This window comes from Protopterus annectens, chromosome 1.part0 (genome assembly GCF_019279795.1).
Source record: "Protopterus annectens isolate FY-2018-M chromosome 1.part0, PAN1.0, whole genome shotgun sequence".
NCBI classification, from domain to species: domain Eukaryota; kingdom Metazoa; phylum Chordata; order Ceratodontiformes; family Protopteridae; genus Protopterus; species Protopterus annectens.
Genome location: NC_056725.1, coordinates 556,358,669 through 556,378,955, shown reverse-complemented (window position 1 = coordinate 556,378,955; position 20,287 = coordinate 556,358,669). Strand labels below are relative to the sequence as shown.

At 40.4% G+C, this 20,287-nt stretch overlaps 1 protein-coding gene across 1 annotated transcript in view; it reads left to right on the top strand.

Annotated features, from left to right (window-relative positions):
• Positions 1-20,287, top strand: part of LOC122792350 (spermatogenesis-associated protein 7-like) — an 81,546-nt gene that overhangs the window by 23,213 nt on the left and 38,046 nt on the right. Inside the window, exon 2 of the mRNA XM_044060172.1 lies at positions 3,046-3,120. Coding sequence (XP_043916107.1) covers positions 3,046-3,120 — 75 coding nt within the window. The remainder of the gene's footprint in view (positions 1-3,045; positions 3,121-20,287) is intronic.

Below are 20,287 nucleotides of genomic sequence, written 5' to 3'. Positions count from 1 at the left end.
TAATTCTTAGCAAAAACCTTAATATGGACAATTGTAAATAGTTTCTAGTTGTTATGTTTTAATAATGTATTTGTTTTGTTATATTGTGATCGTTGATAAAAACTGAATAAAAAAAATTAAAAATAAATGGAAATGCATATCTTTTTGGACATGGGGACACAGAATTCAATATTCTGAAAAACAGTATTCTAAAACATTCAGAGTTTTGACATTAATGTTTTATGACCCCTGGAGCATCTCTGTGAAGGGGGTGGATTAACCCTCCACAACTACAGCAATAAACAGTTGAGGTTACCCTTACACCATCTTACTCATATGTGCTAACCTTAACTCTACCTCTGCCCCTAACCCCAACCCTACACATTATGTTACTAAAAATCATTTACTTAAAGTACCACAACACAAAAGGACATAAACACACACACACACACACATAACATAAAACATGCAGAACACTGAATCTATCCCCTTACCTAATCTGGAATCCTAGCTCACAGACACATGCATATTTATACCAACTGCTATAACTCAGTTTTGCACATCTTCACAACCACCATTTTTCATTCAAATATTAACTTTCCTGCTTACCTGCAATATATAAAACTAAGTTCAACCGTATGCAAGTCACACGAATGAGCACTATCTTTTATTTTAAACCCACAAAAACATCTCTACCAAATGTGTATTCTACCTTTTGATTTACAACCAAATATGTATGTATGTGTGTGCATATTTATGTATGTGCGTGTGTGTGTGTGTATATATATATATATATATATATGCGCGAGTATTCTAATTGATTGAGTCACCTATATATCAACAGCCTACATATTGACAAAAAATATCTAATGTTCAAAATATTGACTTAAAAATGTCTAAACACAAAATATCAAAAGTGAATTTACACCAAGGAAGGGTATATTCCCTTCCTGTTCCTATGCTGTATGTAGTGTAAACATCTTAATCACTTATTAATCATGTTAAGTAAATTAGTTACTAGCCTTTAACAACATGACCGAAATGTGTTAATTTCTTGTAACCATACATTTTTAAATTATATTTCATTTTATCACAGGCTGAGCCTGAGAATGATCCAGGTGGTTTAGTGTTCTACCCCAACAAACAAACAAACAAACAAATCATTAGATATACTCCATGACAACAAATTTTACAGGTAATATATAAATGGAATCAAGGCTGGCTATTCTTATGAAGATGAAGTTCAGATATTTATTCTGTTGTGGAAATCTTATAAGTTTATTCTTAAATCAATAAATAGCAATAAAATAATTCAATGAAAAAGCATTTGGTGGGCGTATTGATGCCTGATAAGCTGGGATGAGCAAGAATAATTCTGTCATGGTTGTCACGGAAAGGGCATATGGGACTGTCCAAGAATTCATTATTGGTTGGTAACAACCTCAATTTCATTCCAAGGAAACTACAAACTCTCATTTCCATTTATATATATTACATATTGCATTTACATATTATTTCTGGATTTTAGGGGATTTTCAGAGTCTAACTCCATCTCAGAATACATTTTTACTGCTTGCTTCTATAGCTAGTTGTTCAGTTTTTAAATTGCTGGAATCATTCACTTCAGAAAGATATGCCATGCCCAATGTCATTATATGGTTCAACTACACAGAACCCTTAAACTTTCTGCAAAAATCCAAGCATGACAGAAAGAGGTATTGTGGATTGGGGTGGATTGGGGCTGACTGATATTTATTTTCGTATCTTGGTGTCAGCAATATAGCTGAATTAATTAAGAAAGATAAAATAAAAAAATAACTATATTATGAAATCATGTGTGCATTTTTATATATGCATGTATATATAGGTGTACCAGAAAATATTGAGTGTGCATAAGGTCAAGAGCTGTCTGGTCAACTGCAGATGATCAACTAGGCAACTGATCAACAGGCATGTGAGAAGTACAGGAATATTCCCTTTCCCCTGGGACATACCTCTCAACTGTCCAAATTTCACAGAATGACCAGGTATTTTCTTCATATTATCAGTCTGTTCCTCATAAAATTTCTGTTTTTTTGGCAATCACTTAGGATTGAAATAACTGTGCAATTACAGACATTTGAGTTTTAGCTCTCATATCCCTCAGAACATTTCTGTTTTTCTGGCAATCACTTAGGATTGAAATAACTGTGCAATTACAGACATTTGAGTTTCAGATCTCATATCCCTCAGAAAATGCATGTTAATGCAAGACTTGTTATTCTAGCAACTTTATAAGTTTACAATATCTAACCATGGGATTGGAGTGTCATTTTAACAGTGAAAATCATCTAGAGACAAGGAATAGCAATATTTAAAATCTGTCCCTATTTTAGGTATTTATCCCCCATTATCTTGCCTTTGTCCAGATTTCTTGCACTAAAAGTTTGAGAGGTATGCTCTGAAATTTTGTGATCTTGGAGTTAGGCTATATATATATATATATATATATATATATATAGATATAGATATAGATATATATATATATATGGTGTCCGGCGGCAAGGGACAATGTTTTACTTGTGTTTTTAAGTATGAAATTGCATGCACCTAGGCTTTTTCTCAGCATCTGCATAGTGTGGTGTTAATATACATGTTTCTGGCCATACATGGTTGATGTTTTTGCAGTCGACTATGGATCTTTCCATTACTTTCTAGTATATATATATATATATATATATATATATATATATATATATATATACACACACACACACACACACACACACACACACACACACACACACACACATACACACACGCATTTTTTTTTACTTATCATTTTTTATGTTTTTTCTCATCTTTCTGGAGAAGACCTCCAATCAAAATGCCAATTTAACATCTAATTTCCACATGTGTAATATATTTATTCATAGCCCAATTTGGTTTTGTTTATAGGGCACATACTGAACAGCATCATCCATTTATTTTTATTTTTGTTTTTAAGGATCAGATGTAATGTACAAGGCATGCACTTGAAATGAAAAGTTCCTAATGGATTCCAAATGTATCTGTATTTCTGTTTAGGTGCTACTTCAAGCCTTATTCCCAGGTTCTCAATAAATGGACCATTAAGAGGGCACATGTGCATGAAGAGTAGTCGTAAGTATCTATGTTACACCTGTATTATAAAAAATAATCTGACCAATAACATCATAAGGGAATAAACATTTGCAGGTAATTCCTCAATGAATTACATTTTGTTTATGACAGAGTCCTCTATATTGGACTGTTAGCCATTTAGGCTTTATACATCATCAGACGATTTATGATATGTAAATAGCCGAATGGAGGAATGGGTAAACAAAGTGCATACATGTGTTTGTATTTTTGTGGAGATACAGATATATAAACACCTTTAAACAATACAATCCTTTATTCTTCGATAAAGAGGCTGCTATGGGCCCACAACTGACCTAGAGTTTCACAATTAGAAAATAATAAAGGATCCAGTCCTTTGAAGGTTATTGGGTCTGTCCACCTTAAGTATGATTGTTTTTAGCACCCGAATGTGTTGTGGAGTATATATTTTTTTATCTTTCTCTCTCTTTTATATATATATATATATATATATATATATATATACACGTGTGTGTGTATGTATGCCTACATATACACAATTACCTAATATGATCTGAAACAACATAAGATCTACACTAAAAATATCAACAAAATAGCTACATTTAAAAAGATCTACTGAAAAACATATAAACACAAAATAATGGCAAAAGTAAAGTTATACTAGGGAAGGGTTTATGCCCTTTCCCCACTGTTGTGCGTCCTTGAAGTATATATAATTAGCAGAGAGTGAAGAGTGTGCAGGAGGTGCAAAAATATTGGGTTTTTTTTTGTATTTAGATGTTTTTCAGTTTAGAACTTTTTACTTTTAAATATATTTTACTGTCAATCTTATGCTGTTTTTAGGTAAATATATATGCATTATATATAGTTTCATGTCATTTGTTTGAATGTCAATTTCATCTAAAGCCAACTGATCTAAGAAAAGGGGATGAATGTCAATTTAGTTGAATGACAATTTGGTTGAAAGTCAGTTTTACACTGAATGTTTCATAACCATGTATAATTCTGAAATACAGAAATAGGAATATGTAGAAGTGTATGAAGAAGCTTTACAGGTGCTAGTCGAATCACAGCTGAACTGTTTTATGTATGTGCATAGGCAATGATTCCCTGTGTATGGTATTTTTGCTTCACTACACAGTTATGTGACTGTGGCGTTATTATGTTTAAGTAAGTGGGGTAAGCAAGCATCCCATATGCTGGTCCAGGGGACCTTTCCCCCAGCAAAAACATTGTTTTTTTTAAACTTTTCCCTTTGTGTTTTTGCTTGTATAATATTTCAATTATTTTGTATTAGATTAAATTCTGTTTCAGTGAAAATTTTGACTGGATGAGTTCTCCTTAATTAACATTGCCAATCAACCAGCTGACTTATAACCATAAATATACATATATACCCACTTATGTGTGTGTGTCTTCTTGTATGTGTGTGAATTTATAAATAAAAATAATCATCAAGTCATAGTCCTACTGGAAATTTATGTCAAAGGTCAGGCATTTTAATTATCTGCCTTAGTATTTGTTGAGGGGTAATAAGGCACAGTGTTTGCAAAGAGAAATAAGGTAGTTTGGCCAAAAGGATAGATGGAAAATTAACTGTAAATAAAGAACAGTAAATCATTTTACAGGTTTAGGGAGATAAATACAGAATGTGTATGATTTGTTTTTCCTTGTACTAAAGGAGTTTGCAGTAGTAATCTTTGAGTCATTGGCTGAACAAACAAATGGTCCTTCTGGATTAGTGTTCTACCCTGGTTGACAAACAAAAAGTAAAATAAAAATGTGAATGTCTATTTTAAAGCCAGAGTGCTGTTTTGTAAGTGGAGAACAGTTACAGCACATATGAATAGAAATAAAGCAGTTATAATCAAGTTAGTTTCTATTCTCTCCCAAGGAATGCTGTGTAACACCTTCTGTAGGCAGACATGGTGTTTTTATCTGTTTATTTTTTCTTTTAGACAGGGAATAACTCAGCATCACACAACATAGGTCTTGCAGGTCAAGGTTGGTCCACTTATTAAACTGTTAGATAGATAAAGGAGCCATGTAGGTAGGCTAACTTTCACTTGCAAAAAAAGGTCTCAAGCATGATCCACATTTGCATAAGCATGCTGGCTGAATCTGGCATTTGCTCACTGTTTAGTAGCAGGATTTGTATAATATGCTCATGTATTACCATGTTCTGGACAGCCTGGGGCTAGTGCATCTCAGAAAAAAGAGCAAGAGAGGCATTGTTACACTGCTTGTCAGTGATTCCTCTTTCTCCAAGACCCAATGATCTTGGAGTGAAAATAATCATTTGTGAGTTTTGGGACAGGAGGGCTTTGTTCCTGTAAAAACACTTGTCACACTTTTCATAAACTGGGCAGGTTCAACATGTCACTTTCAAGAATGTGTGTGATCAAGCTGCTATTAATGAGGTTTTGTAACCAGGCATGTTTGGTGCAAACATTTTGGTAAAAGGGATTTAACTGGATCCATGTAAATGTGATCAGTGTTACCTGTAACAAGACCTTGGGGTACTTATCACAGGAGGTTGTTGGGGTTAATTAAGGAGTATGAGAAAGGGGGATAAATCAAGGGGATAATGAAAACTGTTAACTGAATGAAAACAGAGGTTACAGATGGGGGGCTGTCTAGAGAAAAACCTGTCTAGCACAAGTGCTACATGGTTTAGTTGTGAATCAGTCCTTGTTTACATTTTTGTAATATATATTAATGGGTGTTGGTGAAAATGATCATTTTGTTCACTAATGAAAACAGAATTGGTGCAATGGTTGTGAAAAAATTGCATTATACTAAAACAAAATATAATTATATTTTTTTTTTCATAAAAATGATGGTTGTTGGAAATCTTGCAGCATGTAAAATGTACACAAAACTGTTGAAATTGGAATGAACTCTGACCCTCAAATGTGTATGCATTTGCAGTTCCTAGCTGCTGTACCTTATTTGGACACTAACTTGTTAAACTCAGCCCACTGCCCCTAAGCTAGAAGAGTCTGAAAACAAGAAAAGCATTGCATGCTTTTAAATTTAAACAGGAATGGTTTCTTTGGACTCTTAATTACAGAGAAAGACTGTCAGTGAGATACTGCTTTACTTCTAGGCTGTGCACACTGAACTGCATTACTGAAACCAAGATCAATCTATACTCTATTGTGCTTCTACTTTTTAAAGTTATAGGTCCAAGATGGCCAGAATTATATAAGTCCAGATAAACTGTTTAAATTCTTCTTTATACAATCTGACTGTTTTATTTTATTTTGTATTTTTCTTAGGCAAGTTTAAACACTTCCTGCATATCTGGTTTCTTTGCAGAATGCATTGCCTTTTTAAATGCATACAGCTGGTAGTCATTATTAGGTTAACTATATGTGAATTTAAATGATTCACAAGTAACAACCTTTTTTCTATTTTTACCTTTTAAAGATACTCCTCAAGCTGTCATTACCATATAAATATTTAACTGTCAGTTTATTTTAAGAGTAGACAGTAGCTGTGTTTTTGATATACCAGTGAGGTCTAGCTGGTGTCAACATTACCATAAGGACATTGTAGCTGTACAGTGTAATGTAGTGTAGCAAGTGCTGTCTATTACTTGAGGCAGCAGTGTGCATTTACCATAAATCCATAAGCAAAATCCCCCACTGTATATTACAGGCAGTCCCCAAGTTACAGACGTCCGACTTACAGACAACCCATAGATAAGAACGGGCTGCCGCAGTGTTGGAAATAAAGTGAAAATAAAAATCTTTAACATTGCTCAAATCTTGCCTTAAAATGAAGAACTCTGTTGTACTTTCCTTTTCCCCCATTTGTGAAGCTGTTCGCATGTCTTGTTAGAGCAGTTACTTCTGCCTTCACTGAGAACAAGAGATCCAGTTTGTTAAGACATCGTTGTGTTGGTGATCTGATTGGTCAAGACTGCTGTCTTGTGCAATACAGAGTAATGAAACAGTTACTGTACTGTACAGTAGAATGGGCAAATCACATTGCGGCTCACTAGGGTCTAGATGACAGTAGGAAGTCTGGGAGAGGTCTGAAAGTTCAGGAAAGAGTGTAAAACATTTGTGGGTGATGCCTGTGGTACAGAAATGAGAAGTGAAGCTTAAAAAGAGGCAAGTTTAACATATTATCTGAAGTTGTTAACTTCATTTGATCAGCAATCTGTGGGTTACGGATCCGATACGGATTCGAGCTGGCAGCATACCAAGCTAAAGATCCGAGCTCCAGGCTCCACCCCTTTAGCCATACTACCCTGCAACCTCCTTCCAATCCTCAGATCTTGTTTGCCGAGGCTTTGCCAAGCACGGGATTCCTCAAGCTCCAGGAGAGTTAAGTATTTTACAGTTTTATAGCTAAAACTTTGGGTACTTAGTTATTTGTGTGTGTGTGTGTGTGTGTGTGTGTGTGTGTGTGTGTGTGTGTGTGTGTGTGTGTGTGTGTGTAGTATTTTTCTCTTGGGATAGATATTCTTTTTCTTATTACTTTCTCTATATCCCCCTTATTCTTCGTAACTCTATCACCAGTAGGCCCCTTTTCCTTCAGGTGTGCGTGTGAGTGTGTGTTATGGCTGATAGCCAAAAACTTACTTTTTCTAAGTGCACTGAGTGTGGCCATAAGCTGTCGCCAGCATATGGTCACACTCAGTGTGTTCTTTGCTTGGGGATGGCCCATCTTTCCACAGGCTGCCAAATTTGTGCAGTCTTTAACCCCCGGGCCTTGATAGACAGGAAGAATAAGCTGATTCTGGCCGGCCTTCTACCCGCCGAATTGGCTTCTTCTTCCTCCTCTCCCTCGGTAGCGACAACCACGGCTGTGGTTGCCCAACCATCTGGCCCTCCTCCCCTGGCTGGGACTCACCTTCCCACCTCGTCCCAGGGAGATTGAGAGGCAAAAAAAGACAGGAAAGGAGAAGAGAGAGAGAGAGAAAGAGAGAGAAAGGGACAGAGAGAGAAGCCATAAACAGCGGGCCGAATTGGACCCCTCGGCCCCTCCCGCCAAGGTTCTCCCTTCCCCATCAAGGACTTCCAAGCCATCCTCCACACAGTTCCATTCTCCATGCTTTTCTCTGGAGCCGGAGGAGGAGGAGGCCCGACCATCTTCGAGGTCGTCGCATCGGCCCTCCTGACCGGCTTTGGCGGCCTTGTCCAGATCTACTATAAGCCTCTTGGAGGCAGATATGGACCAGATGATGTGTCGCTTTTTACAGATTCACCTGCGGATGGGAGTGTTGCTGCCCACCCCTCCAGGGGGGGGGAGTTCAGCTCCACTGTTTGCCCCGATAGCTCCTTCTCCGATCCACTACCGGGTTACGGAGTCAGTGCCGATGGTTATTGCTACCCCGACGCTGGGCATGCCCTCGAGCCTAACAGATCCTTTTTCGGATCCGAGCTCTCAGAGCTGAGAACCAGGCATCAGATCTGAGGGGGTGAGTGTGTCTTCATTCCGTTGCAGTTGGAGCACACCGTCCACTCGGATCCGAGCGCTTCGGCTCCGACTCCGATCCCTTCATCGGATCCGAGGGTGCTGGCCACCTGTCTTAGAGAGGCTGGTTCCCCTTCGGCATTCGATGTTGTGGAGAGGGTTCTCTCTAGAGGATCTAGACCCCTCGCTCTGTCCTCAGCATCCGCCCCCGCTCCCTTGCAGCCTGGTTTGTCCTCCATCCCAGGGTCAGCCTGTGTCATTGATGCCCCAGCCAGTTCCCCTGGTGGAACACGAATCCATTGGTGAGCCCGCCTCGGACAGTTCCCCCCGAGGAGATTCCCCACAAACACCTGTGCAAAAGGAGGAACTTGGATTCCCTTACTGAGGATACCGATTTGGAGGAAGGGGAAGGTTCCCCCAAGTCACCCCACGACGACGTCTCCATCAGAGACATCAGAGACATTATGGAAATGCTCCACCAAGGGGGCGGGGGTGGTCTGCCAAAAAGCCTTCCTCGGATGAGTCGGTATTCCTGGAGGCGTTCGACACAGGCCCATCTACCTCTTGGGTGCCCCCCGGCCGACCCTCTGGTCATCCTGATTGCCACCAGGGCGTGGAAGGAACCGGACACTGTAGAGCCTATCCCCAGGAGGCCTGACAAGATTTTGAGCCCCCCTACAGACAAAGCTTCATGGAGCAAGAGTTCCCCTGTAGATGCCATGGTGGTGGCAGCGGCCACCAAAAAGGAACTAGCGCAGGACAGTTCCTCAGTCCATCCCCCCAAGGAGTCACGGGCAATGGACCGTATTGGAAAGCGGATGTTTGATTCAGCTACCTTCTCTATTAGGATGCTAAATTACTTGGCCCATGTTATTAGACTGCAGCGGGACCTGGTTAAAGAGTACGCTGAGTCTCCCCCAGAGTCCATGTCGGCCGAGGATAAACAGACTTTCTCAGTGCATATGGCCACTTTCAAATCAAATACATCTATGCAGCTACTCTCTCACGCCATGGAAGGAGCCGCTAGAGCTAGCGGGTCCAGTATCGCCTTAAGTTGTCATGCCTGGCTTCGGCTTTGTGATTTCTCAGAACCTTTCAAGGTGTCCTTCGCGAATGCACCCTTTGATGGTTCTACCCTGTTCGGGAAGACCGTCCGTGAGATGCTGGTCCAGAGCAAGAAAGATGGGAAAATGCTGTCAGCCATTGGAATCCGCTTCTCTACCCCTCAAAGGTCCTTCTCCAGGAACCAGCGAGGGCAGAAGAAGATGTGGTTCCGGAAATCTCAGCAGGCTCAGAACGCTCAGGACTCCTCCTCCCCCAGAGGCAGAGGGGGACAAGGTGGACGCCGGCCCAGAGGCAAAGGGGGTTCAAAGAACTTTGGGTCACAGGAACCATTTTCTGACTGACCTGCGCAGCAGCCCTGAGGGGTTGCCAGACTGCTCCCCTCTGGAGGCAGTCAGGGGATGTTTCTTGAGGCACCTGGCTCAATGGGAGTCCATCATGACAGATCGCTGGGTGCTTCAGATAATATCTAGAGGCTATTCAATCCCCTTCATAAACAAGCCCCCTTACTCAAGGTGCCTCCCAGATGTTCCACCCATTCAAAGGGAGGCCGCGGCTTTGGAAATAGAAAAGCTGTTAGAAAAAAAAAAGCCATCCAGCATGTGCCCCCAGACCAGTCTGGATCAGGCATCTACTCCAGGTTCTTTTTGGTGCAAAAAAGACGGGGGACTTAAGGCAGATTCTCGACCTGTCAACAGTGAACCTCTTCATTGCCAAGGAGAAATTCTGGATGGTCACGCTCCAATCCATCCTGCCCCTCTTGCAGGAAAAGGACTGGATGTGCTCCATAGACCTCAAGGATGCATACTACCATATACTCATGGACAGATGGTGCAGGAGGTTTCTCTGCTTTTGGCTAGGGGCCAGTCATTACCAGTTCAGGGTCCTACCCTTTGGTCTTACCACAGCCCCCAGAGTGTTCACCAAGGTCATGGCAGTTGTAGCGGCCCACCTGAGGCTCCAGGGCATACAGGTCTTCATGTATCTAGACGACTGGCTCCTCACCGCCCCCACCAGGCTTCAACTCTCTCTAGCCAGGGACTTCTTCCTCCATTTATCACCCCAGTTGGGGATCACTATAAATGTCAGGAAGTCATTTCTTCAACCTGTTCAGGTAATAGACTTTATAGGGGCCAGGATTGAGTCCCTTCAAGTCAAGGCTTTCCTAACATCAGACAGACTTCACAGCATGAATCTACATGTACTAGTTCTTCCTCAGTCTCCTGCTCCCCCAGCAGAGTTAGTCCTGAGAGCTTTGGGGTCCATGGCAGCAGCGATCAATTTGATCTCTTACGCTCGCCTGCACATGAAGGTTTTACAGTGGACTTTGCAAGTCCAGTGTTCCATTCTACATCATCCACTAAACTTGCCGATCCCCCTCAGCAGGGTTTGCAGGAACTCCCTCATGTGGTGGCTCCAATTCCAAGACCTTCAGGAAGGACAACCATTTGTTATGTCCCTACCCCAGGCCACAGTGACCACGGACGCCTCCCGCCTAGGGTGGGGGGGGCATTGTGCGGGCAGGACTGTCCAAGGCACATGGACTCATACAGAGACTGTTCTGCATATAAATGTACTGGAGATTTTAGCGTTGCAGGCCCTTCATGCCTTCCTTCCTCCGGGGACTATTGTGATCCAGTCAGACAATATGTCAGTAGTATGGTATATCAACAAACAGGGGGGAACCAGGTCCTACCCCCTTTGCCGAGAGGCCATGAGAGTTTGGGAATGGGCGATCTCCACCAACTGCTTCCTGTTAGTGATGCACATTCTGGGTCGATCCAACATTCTGGTGGACAAATTAAGCAGAACTATTCTCTCCCCTTATGAATGGTCTCTGAACTCTTGCGTAGTGGAACAGATCTTCCTCAAGTGATGTCAGCCTTGCTGCAATCTCTTCACTTCGCATTCCAACGCAAAGCGCAGCGAGTTTTTCGCTCTAATTCCTCCCTTAGGGGAAGCCCCCAGAGATGCTCTAATCTATGCTTGGCCACCCAGTCTTCTTTATACATATCCACCACTTCGCTGATGACAGAATGTTTGCAGAAAGCTCGTCGGTTGGGGAGCAAGATTATCCTCATAGCCCCATTCTGGCCTCATCAAGTCTGGTTCCCCTGCCTACGGTCTCATTTCATAGCTCCTCTCTGGATCTTGGATCCCATTCCAGATCTGATCTCTCACCCCTTGGGAATGACCCCTCTGAATCTGGACGAGCTCAAGCTCGTAGCTTGGCTGATCCAGTTCCCTTAATTGCCAGGACTCCCAGTATCTCTTCCCTAGTCAAGTCCATTCTGGTGGCGGCACATAAGCCCTCTATCAGGAAGATTTACAATAGTAAATGGAAATGTTTTTCCATTTGGGCTTCACATAAGAACTTGGATCCTTTTACTGCTCCTATTCCAGCGGTTCTAGAATTCTTGTCTCATATTTTTCAGCAGGGGGCCAGTTCATCTACTGTAAAGGTTCAGCTGGCTGCTATTTCCCATTTTCATATTGGGGACAACTTTGGTTCTCTTGCTGCTACCAGAATTTGTAAGGCCTTTCTAAAAGGTACCTTTCTGTTGAGACCTCCTATCAGAAATTCATCCCCACCGTGGGACCTGACCTTAGTTCTTCAGGTGTTAGTATCGCCTCCATTTGAACCTGCAGCTTCCGTTGATCTGAAGTTCTTGTCATGGAAGATGGCTTTTTTGGTAGCCATTACCTCAGCCAGGAGAGTGTCAGAGCTTCAGGCTCTTTCTATCAAACCTCCATACCTTGTATTTCACAAAGACAGGGTATCTCTTAGAACTAATCCCTCTTTTCTTCCCAAAGTGGCTTCCGAGATGAACATTAATCAATCCATTAATTTGCCAGTTTTTGTCCTCAATTACCAGAACAAGGGGGGAGTATAAACTTAATTTACAGGATGTTCACAGACAGTTATGTTTTTATTTACACAGGACGGCTGTCTTTTGTAAATCTGACCAACATTTTGTCTCCTTTGCAAAACCCTTTCTAGGGAAACCGATTTCTAAAGTAACTCTCACCAGATGGATTTCGAGTTGTATTCTCTTAGCTTATAGAGAATCTGGCTTGCCAGAACCAATGGGAATTCATGCTCATTCTATGCGTTCTATGGCAACGTCTGCTGCATTCTGGTCTAGAGTTTCCCTGGATGACATTTGTATGACGGCTACCTGGGCATCCTCTCACACCTTTATTTCTCATTATAAGCTAGATTTGGTGTCTAGAGGAAGGGCTGCTTTTGGCTCTGCAGTGCTCTGGAATATTCTTCCTTGAGCACCTCCCAAGATTTCGGGTAGCTGGGGACTCTGTTGGTTGCTGATCAAATGAAGTTAACTACTTCAGATATAGAAGTTATGTACTCACCATAATGTTCCATCTGAGTAGGTAACTTCATTTGTCAGCAACTGTCCCCCCCTCCTTCCCCCTAACCTGAACAGTTATTTAGCTGAACTCGAGGTTTGGATGCTCGAGTTTTGTTTGTCTCTGAGTCAGGTTTTTCTCAGGTTGTTAGTTTGTTTTGTTGTTTGTGCAGGTGGCGAACACGATCTGAGGATTGGAAGGAGGTTGCAGGGTAGTATGGGTAAGGGGGTGGAGCCTGGAGCTCGGATATTTAGCTTGGTATGCTGCCGGCTCGGATCCGTATCGGATCCGTAACCCACAGGTTGCTGACAAATGAAGTTACCTACTCGGATGAAACGTTATGGTGAGTACATAACTTCTATTTTTTTGTATGGAATGTTCTAATGTACTGTGCTGTATTGCAGTACAGTACAGTAGAATGTTCCATGTACGTATTTCAACTTACATACAAATTTGACTTAAGGATAGACTAAAAAATGGATCTTGTCCTAAACCCAGGGACTGCCTGTATTTGATGCCAACAGTTTAAATTTCATGCCATTTTGTCACATGTAAATTAGTACAGTCGTGTGGCTCAACCAATCATAGACCTTGTCCATCACAAATAATTGGTTTGCTGCAGCATGGAAATATTTTGAATGAATTCATATAGACTTCCAATCAGTTTTTTTCACCAGAAGGTGTGAGTACCCTTCCAGATACAGTTTAAATATATAGCAATATAAGTTGCACCTGTTATTTTTACAGAGAAAGAGTAAATAGGAAACTGGCAAAACAAGCACTTCATGGTATGCAAAAATGTCATAGTCACAGCTACCTAAATCATACATACTAAGAGGATTCAGCTTGCTGGTATGACCATGGATGAGATAAACATCTTGAGGGTGGCACAGAATCAGTGTACTAAACCGAGAGACAGCCTGGTAACAAGTGTGATCACACAGCATGCTGAAAAGCACCTCTACCTATCTCTGGATAACCTCATGAACTGACAAAAAGGAAAACAGAGCTGAACCCAGAAATGAGATGCAGTAAAACAGATGAGAACAAAACAGACTGAGGTGAAAAGGATGTAAAAGTGAGCAGCAGAGAAAGAAAGAAAACATCATTTTGAACTATACATGACACAGAAAGGATTAAAACAGTTCCAATGTGAGAAAGAGATGCTAGTAATACACCAAGGGCACATGATCAATGGGGGAGGGGGGTTCAAAACTGAGTCCTGGATGCCATGGTCAGTAATGTTTTGTTTCCTTAGTGTAAAGGAAGATTACATTGATAGTTTTACTTTGGGTATTTGAAAGTGTGAGTAAGCAACAGTAAATTGACCAGGCACAGTGAGTGAGGGCCTCAGTTCCTCTGTTCATGGGTAAGGCTATTTATCCTGTATAAAAAAGGATGATGTCAATTATTTTGACTATTTAAAGGTGACAGTGTACTTTTTGAATGTTTTAAACTTACTTCTGAAGCTTAGTAGGAAACAGTTTATAGAACACAAGAGAATGACACAGGGAAGAATTAATGATTTTGTTGCAGAAATAAACACTCTCTTTCATAAATGAATTATTGGAATGTTTGAAAAACTTATTATAAAGGAACAAACAGAGCTTTGCCATAGGATATGTGAATCTGGTTAACACTGATGAGGTAATAGGTAAAAATGGTGACCTCTGTCTAGCCAGTAATGTAAAACTGAACAACAAGGGCATACCAGAACTACACATGTGCATAAGGGAAACCATGGGTCAATCCTAAACCTTAACAGTAGGTTTCATGAACAAAGAGGAAATACACTGTCTCATGTACACATCAAGGCCTTGTAATAACTTGTTTCATGTGTAACTAAATTTAGTATGTATGGTACAAATATCCACAGTAACATGTAGAGGGCAAAAACCACAAGAAAGAGCTAACAAAGGTAGCACCATGGTAGTGGTGGGTTGTCTTAAAATTGCAAATTATCCAGATTACCCAAGGGTTTGTACCCAATCCTGGTAAAGGGTTAAGAACAATTGCTAGGAGAGATATTGCATCAGGTATAAATGCTTTTAAAACTGCAGCTGTTAGAGAGGAACATTACTTATTAGAACAGTACAATTTAGTTAGAGTCATAGTATGAGCATGTTTTTAGGTGTCACTGGCCAAGATTCATTCGAACTGAGAAGGTGGGGGGGGGGGCAAAGAGACAAGCAGGTGGCAGCATTTTTGCACATTGAGTCACGTCAGTAGTGGCCATCATCTAGAGCCAATATTCACACTGCTGGGTGGCTAGCCCTGTCATGGTTATTCTTCCATTCCACATGCATGCATGCATACACACCCACACCTTTTGCCAGTTTAGAGTATCCACTTCAGCTACTGCATGTATTTGAAATGTGGAAGGAAACTCCACCCCCCAGAGAAAAAACATGTAAACATGGGGAGAATATGCAGATTTCATAAAGAAAGCACCCCATCCAAGAATCAACTGCAAAACCTCTTGCTGTGGGATGACACCACCTACTGCTGCACTGTGCTGCCTACACATTACCTTGTGTATATGTAGTTACACACAGTTAGGCATAGAAACAATAATTTAGGGAGGTAGCAGATGACAGACCCAGTCATTGCCTATATCTGCAACAGATGCTGATGATATAGATACTTCAAGGTAGTAGGTAGTAGCAGGAAGAGTGAACCTGAGCTGCAGCTATCAGGGCTACTTCCTTGAAAGAAGTGATTGGCTAGTTGAAATAAGCTTGAATCTGGGACACTTTTTTATGCCCCCACAACTAATCATCAGCTGTTACCAGCTCCTCTCCTTTTCAACCAGTCTGCCAGACCCACTTTAACCTCCTCTGAGCTCAACCTGCCTCCCCAAAACAGCCTTGCCAGCTCCTCAAGTGCTGTACTCAGGAGGTGCATGTGAGCTTCTGTGCATGAGCATCCTCTTGACCAAGTGACTCGCTGACTATGCATCATGGAGTTCGCCAGACTCTTAACACTTATTTTGCATTGAGCCTTGGCTACCTTACTTCCCTCAGAATGTCAAAATGACATCAGCTGCTGACTGCCATTATCCCCCTGTGGCCCCTCTAGTATCTGTTCCACTAAATAAGCATGGGTCATCTGGGTCGCAGTAAGGGCTTTATCCTGTGTGCCACTAGGCCTTCTTGAGACATATTTGTTGGAAAATGATAGACATCTAGTAGAAGAAGAATGGGAAAGAATCATAAAGACAAGAGAGCTGAGGCAGTCACAGATACTGGATCTGATCATACAGGACTTGAGAGAGGTAGTTAAGAAGGAGTCTGACTGTTAAGGGCAGAGATACTCAGCATATCTGGTCAGGGGTTACTGTAGAGAGAGAGAATCAACTGCTGAAGGATGGCTAGGTGAAGAAGTGATGCAGCAACTATCCATCTCAAAGGCCTGCTGTATAATACTTCTTGGCACAGCTCAAAATATTCATTTTTCATGCCATTTGTAAACAAAGCAAACAAAAAGTAGGTGAAAGCAAAATGTTTATTGGCCAGGCTTTGCAAAAGGGAACTATAAGACATGTAAGCAATGTCAAAAGACTGGCAAGAGACAATACAAAGCTGTTTAGTGCCACTGTCTGCTATCAAGCAGACATTTCAGAGGGTAGCCATGGATATTTTGGAGCCTCTTAGTACCCACAAGCACTACAGGCAAGAGGTATATCTTGCTGGTGGTAGGCTATTCTACCAGATACCACACAGTTGTAAAATTATCTTCTATGAAACAGAAAAGGTAGCAAATGCTTGGTTAGAAATTTTCATCAGGGAGGACCTTCCCTTGGAAAATACTTATGAACAACAATCCTAACTTTATGTTAGACCTGCTGAATTGTTAAAGGCAGCACTGAAAGGTAAAGTAGTTAAAACTAGCCCCTACCATCTTCAAACAAATGGTTGGTGGAGAGGTTTAAATCTATTCTCAAGTATATGCAGACAGCAAGCACAGACCAAAATAAGTTGGAGTAAAACAATTACCTGCCCCATTTCCTCTTTGCATACAGAGAGCTGCCTCAAAAATCTGCATTCATTTCACTGTTCAGATACCTTATCTGAGCCCCTAAATGTAGTTTGTAATGAGTTAAAGGGTGAATTTGACTCCAGCAATGAGCCTTTTTTTGGAGTACATGCTGAATTTCAGGATTAAGCTTAAGCTCATGGGGATGGCAGCAGGCCACCTAGTGCAAGCACAACAGCAGCGAAAGGTCAAGTGCAACTGGACAGTGCACTCCAAGAGTATACAGTTGGATAAAAAATAATGGAGCTTATTCCTGTTTGGTAGCATTAGCTGCAGGCAGAATGGAATGCACTTTTATCTGTTGTATGGAAGGTAAGTGGTGACAATTATTAGTGAAATTGCCAAGCAAGAGGCAAAAATACAAAGCCTATGTTAATCTGATGAAGCTCTACCATGATACAAAAACAGTGGTACTTAATATATGCAGTGGGTTACAAGAGGAATTAGATGGGATCTGGCTGTAGGTCTCCTCAGTGAGATTCAGACTAACACCTCAGTGAATGAGGTGGAACCATCATGACAGCTATCCTCTAGAAACACTCAGGAAATCTGAGTAGCATTGTAAGAATCTGGAGATATATTCACTGCTAAACCAAGGTGTTCCAATCTAGCATAGCAGCATGTGAACACAGACACCTTATGTCCAATCAGATAGGCTCCTTACAGGGTGTTGAACAAGTCAAGCAAACCTTATTGGAGGAGCTGCATGAAATGCTAAAACTTCGGGGCAGTCCAGGAATCCAACAGTGCTGGTGTCAAAAAAAGGATGAGAGCACCGGGATATTTTGTATACTACAGACATCAAAATAGTCTCACTCACTATTCCCTGAATGGATGAAGGTTTAAAGCAGCTGGGTGGGGCTAAGTATCTGACCACTACCAAGCAAAGGGTCCCATGTAAGTGCCCTTGATATCCACAACAAGGAAGAGGTCATCGTTTGTTTCCCTATTTGGGTTGTTTCATTTCAGCAACATGTCATTTGGGATAAAGAATGCCCCAGCAATTGTCCTGAAGCTAGTCCAACTCATCCTAGCAGGAAATGGATATTATGTTCTAGCTTATGTATTCAATACTACATATTTTAGCCTGTCCTGGTAGGAACATATGTGACATTTCAGAGAGGTATTGAGGAGACTAAACAGAGCCAGGTTGACAATTATGACAAACCAATGTAATTCAGGGATGGCACAGATAACATATCTTGGTCATCAAGTGGATACTGTCAAAAGTTTGTTTTATTGTGGAGGGAAGAAGTGCTAATTAAACATCATTTTATGTTTTCCTAGTTTAGTGGTTTTAGTTTTTATTTTTCTCAAAATTTAGGTAGAGCCTTCCAAAGTAGAGGTGGTCCAGGCATGACCTACTCCTCTAATTAAAAACCAGCTGAGGGTAGTCCTCAGGGCAGCAGCATATTACAGAAGGTTTGCCTCTCACTACTATACTATAGTCATTCCTGTTACAGACCTTACACTAAGTGAATAGTTCAAACAAAATTGCCTGGGCACTACTTTCTGAGCAATCTTTCCATAAACCCAAGGAGGTCTTGAGTGGACCCCTGTGTTAAGTGGGCTAGATTAATGTCAGGAGTTTATAACACAGGTACTTGCTTCAAACCATGGACTGGGGGCTGTACTTTGATTTGCTCAAAAGGATATACAATTCAAGTAGTATGTCTTAGTTATGTACTTCATCTAAGGGAAGAAAGATATGTATCTGTAGAGAAAGAATGATAGTGTGGCTTCTTCATTATCTGTATCACAGTAGTTACAAATCGTGATCCCTTGAAGTGGTTACACAGATCCAATGAGAAAATGGTGGTATTTCTAGAGTGGGTTTGTGATTGTAGCCCTACAATATGGTGTGGCATCAGTAATGAAAATACAGATGGTTTATTAAGACAAGGAGCTGCTTTGTGTAATTTACTATACATATTTAACCCCCAAACTTCAAGTATTGGTGTGTTGCAACAAAACTCACTTGAGATCCAGTGAGGAGGTGACATATGAATGTACTGTAATAAATTAAAACAAATTTAATTATTTTTCTTTTCATAAAAACTATGGTTATTGCAAATCTTCCAACATGAGGGGTTAGGAGGGTGGCCTAAATGGTTAAGGTGTTTGACTTATAAACCCAAGGTGCAGGGTTTGAGTCTCACAAAGGATAATTGGCTAGGCTTAAAATGGCTTGCAAAGGCAGTTAGCCTAGTACTAACCTATAAATCTATGAACCTATATATGTAATTGTGTAGTAGAATCATTGAAAATTAAAGTATACCTCCTCCTCAGACATGCCCATCTGCAATACCTTATATATTTGCCTGATGGACTCAGCTCACACCCTTATGCTAAAGACTTTGAAAGTGGAAAGCAACATGCCCTTGTAAATGCAAACTAGAATGATTACCAGTGGACTTTTTCAAGTAGAGAGAAAGGCTGATAGTCTGTGAGATACTGTATTACTTCTGGGAGGTACACACTGGAGTGAGTTCTTGTAATAGGGCTCAAACTGAATTCCATTTTGCCTGTGGAATTGTGTACTGTTTGGACTTCTAAGTCGCAGGTTGCTAGAATTCAAAATATACAAAGAACCAATAATCAATACAATGAAAAAAATCCTCAAACCTGAATCAAATGAAAAAAATAACAAATGAATTTAAGAACAAAACACAATAATTAAATAGCGGTGGGATTGGCCCATCATTTATACTTCATAGACTTCATCAGAATCATTAGGAATAGACTTCAATAGAATTCAAATAATAATTAATCAAATCCCCATAAATTGGATAATTATTGATAATTATGTACAAAAAATACAATACAACAATACAAAGTACTATAATATTATAAAAAGTAACTCATAAAATAAATAAGTATATATAAATACAGATAAAAAATAATATGTTATAAATGATAAAAATTATGTATATTAATAGTTTATGTATTGAAATAGTTCCAAATAATGCAATAATACATAAACACTGGGTATCTAGTAACTATTATATTATAATTATTATATATGTAAATTATATTTATAATAATAATATGTATGTGTATGACTCCGGAATCATCTAGTTTCCACCACACTGTCCCATGGTGTGTTAAAGTTCTTTCCATAAAAAAAGCTCTTAAAATCTTCTCCAACAAAATCTTAAAAAAAATCAAACAACAACAAGCAAACAAGAGCTGGCTGAGCTGTTACACAACATTTAGTAGTTAGTAGTAGTAGTATATAGGATCTTTTCTGGTATGTATTATTGTTTATTTTTTTTTTTGTATTTTTTTTTTT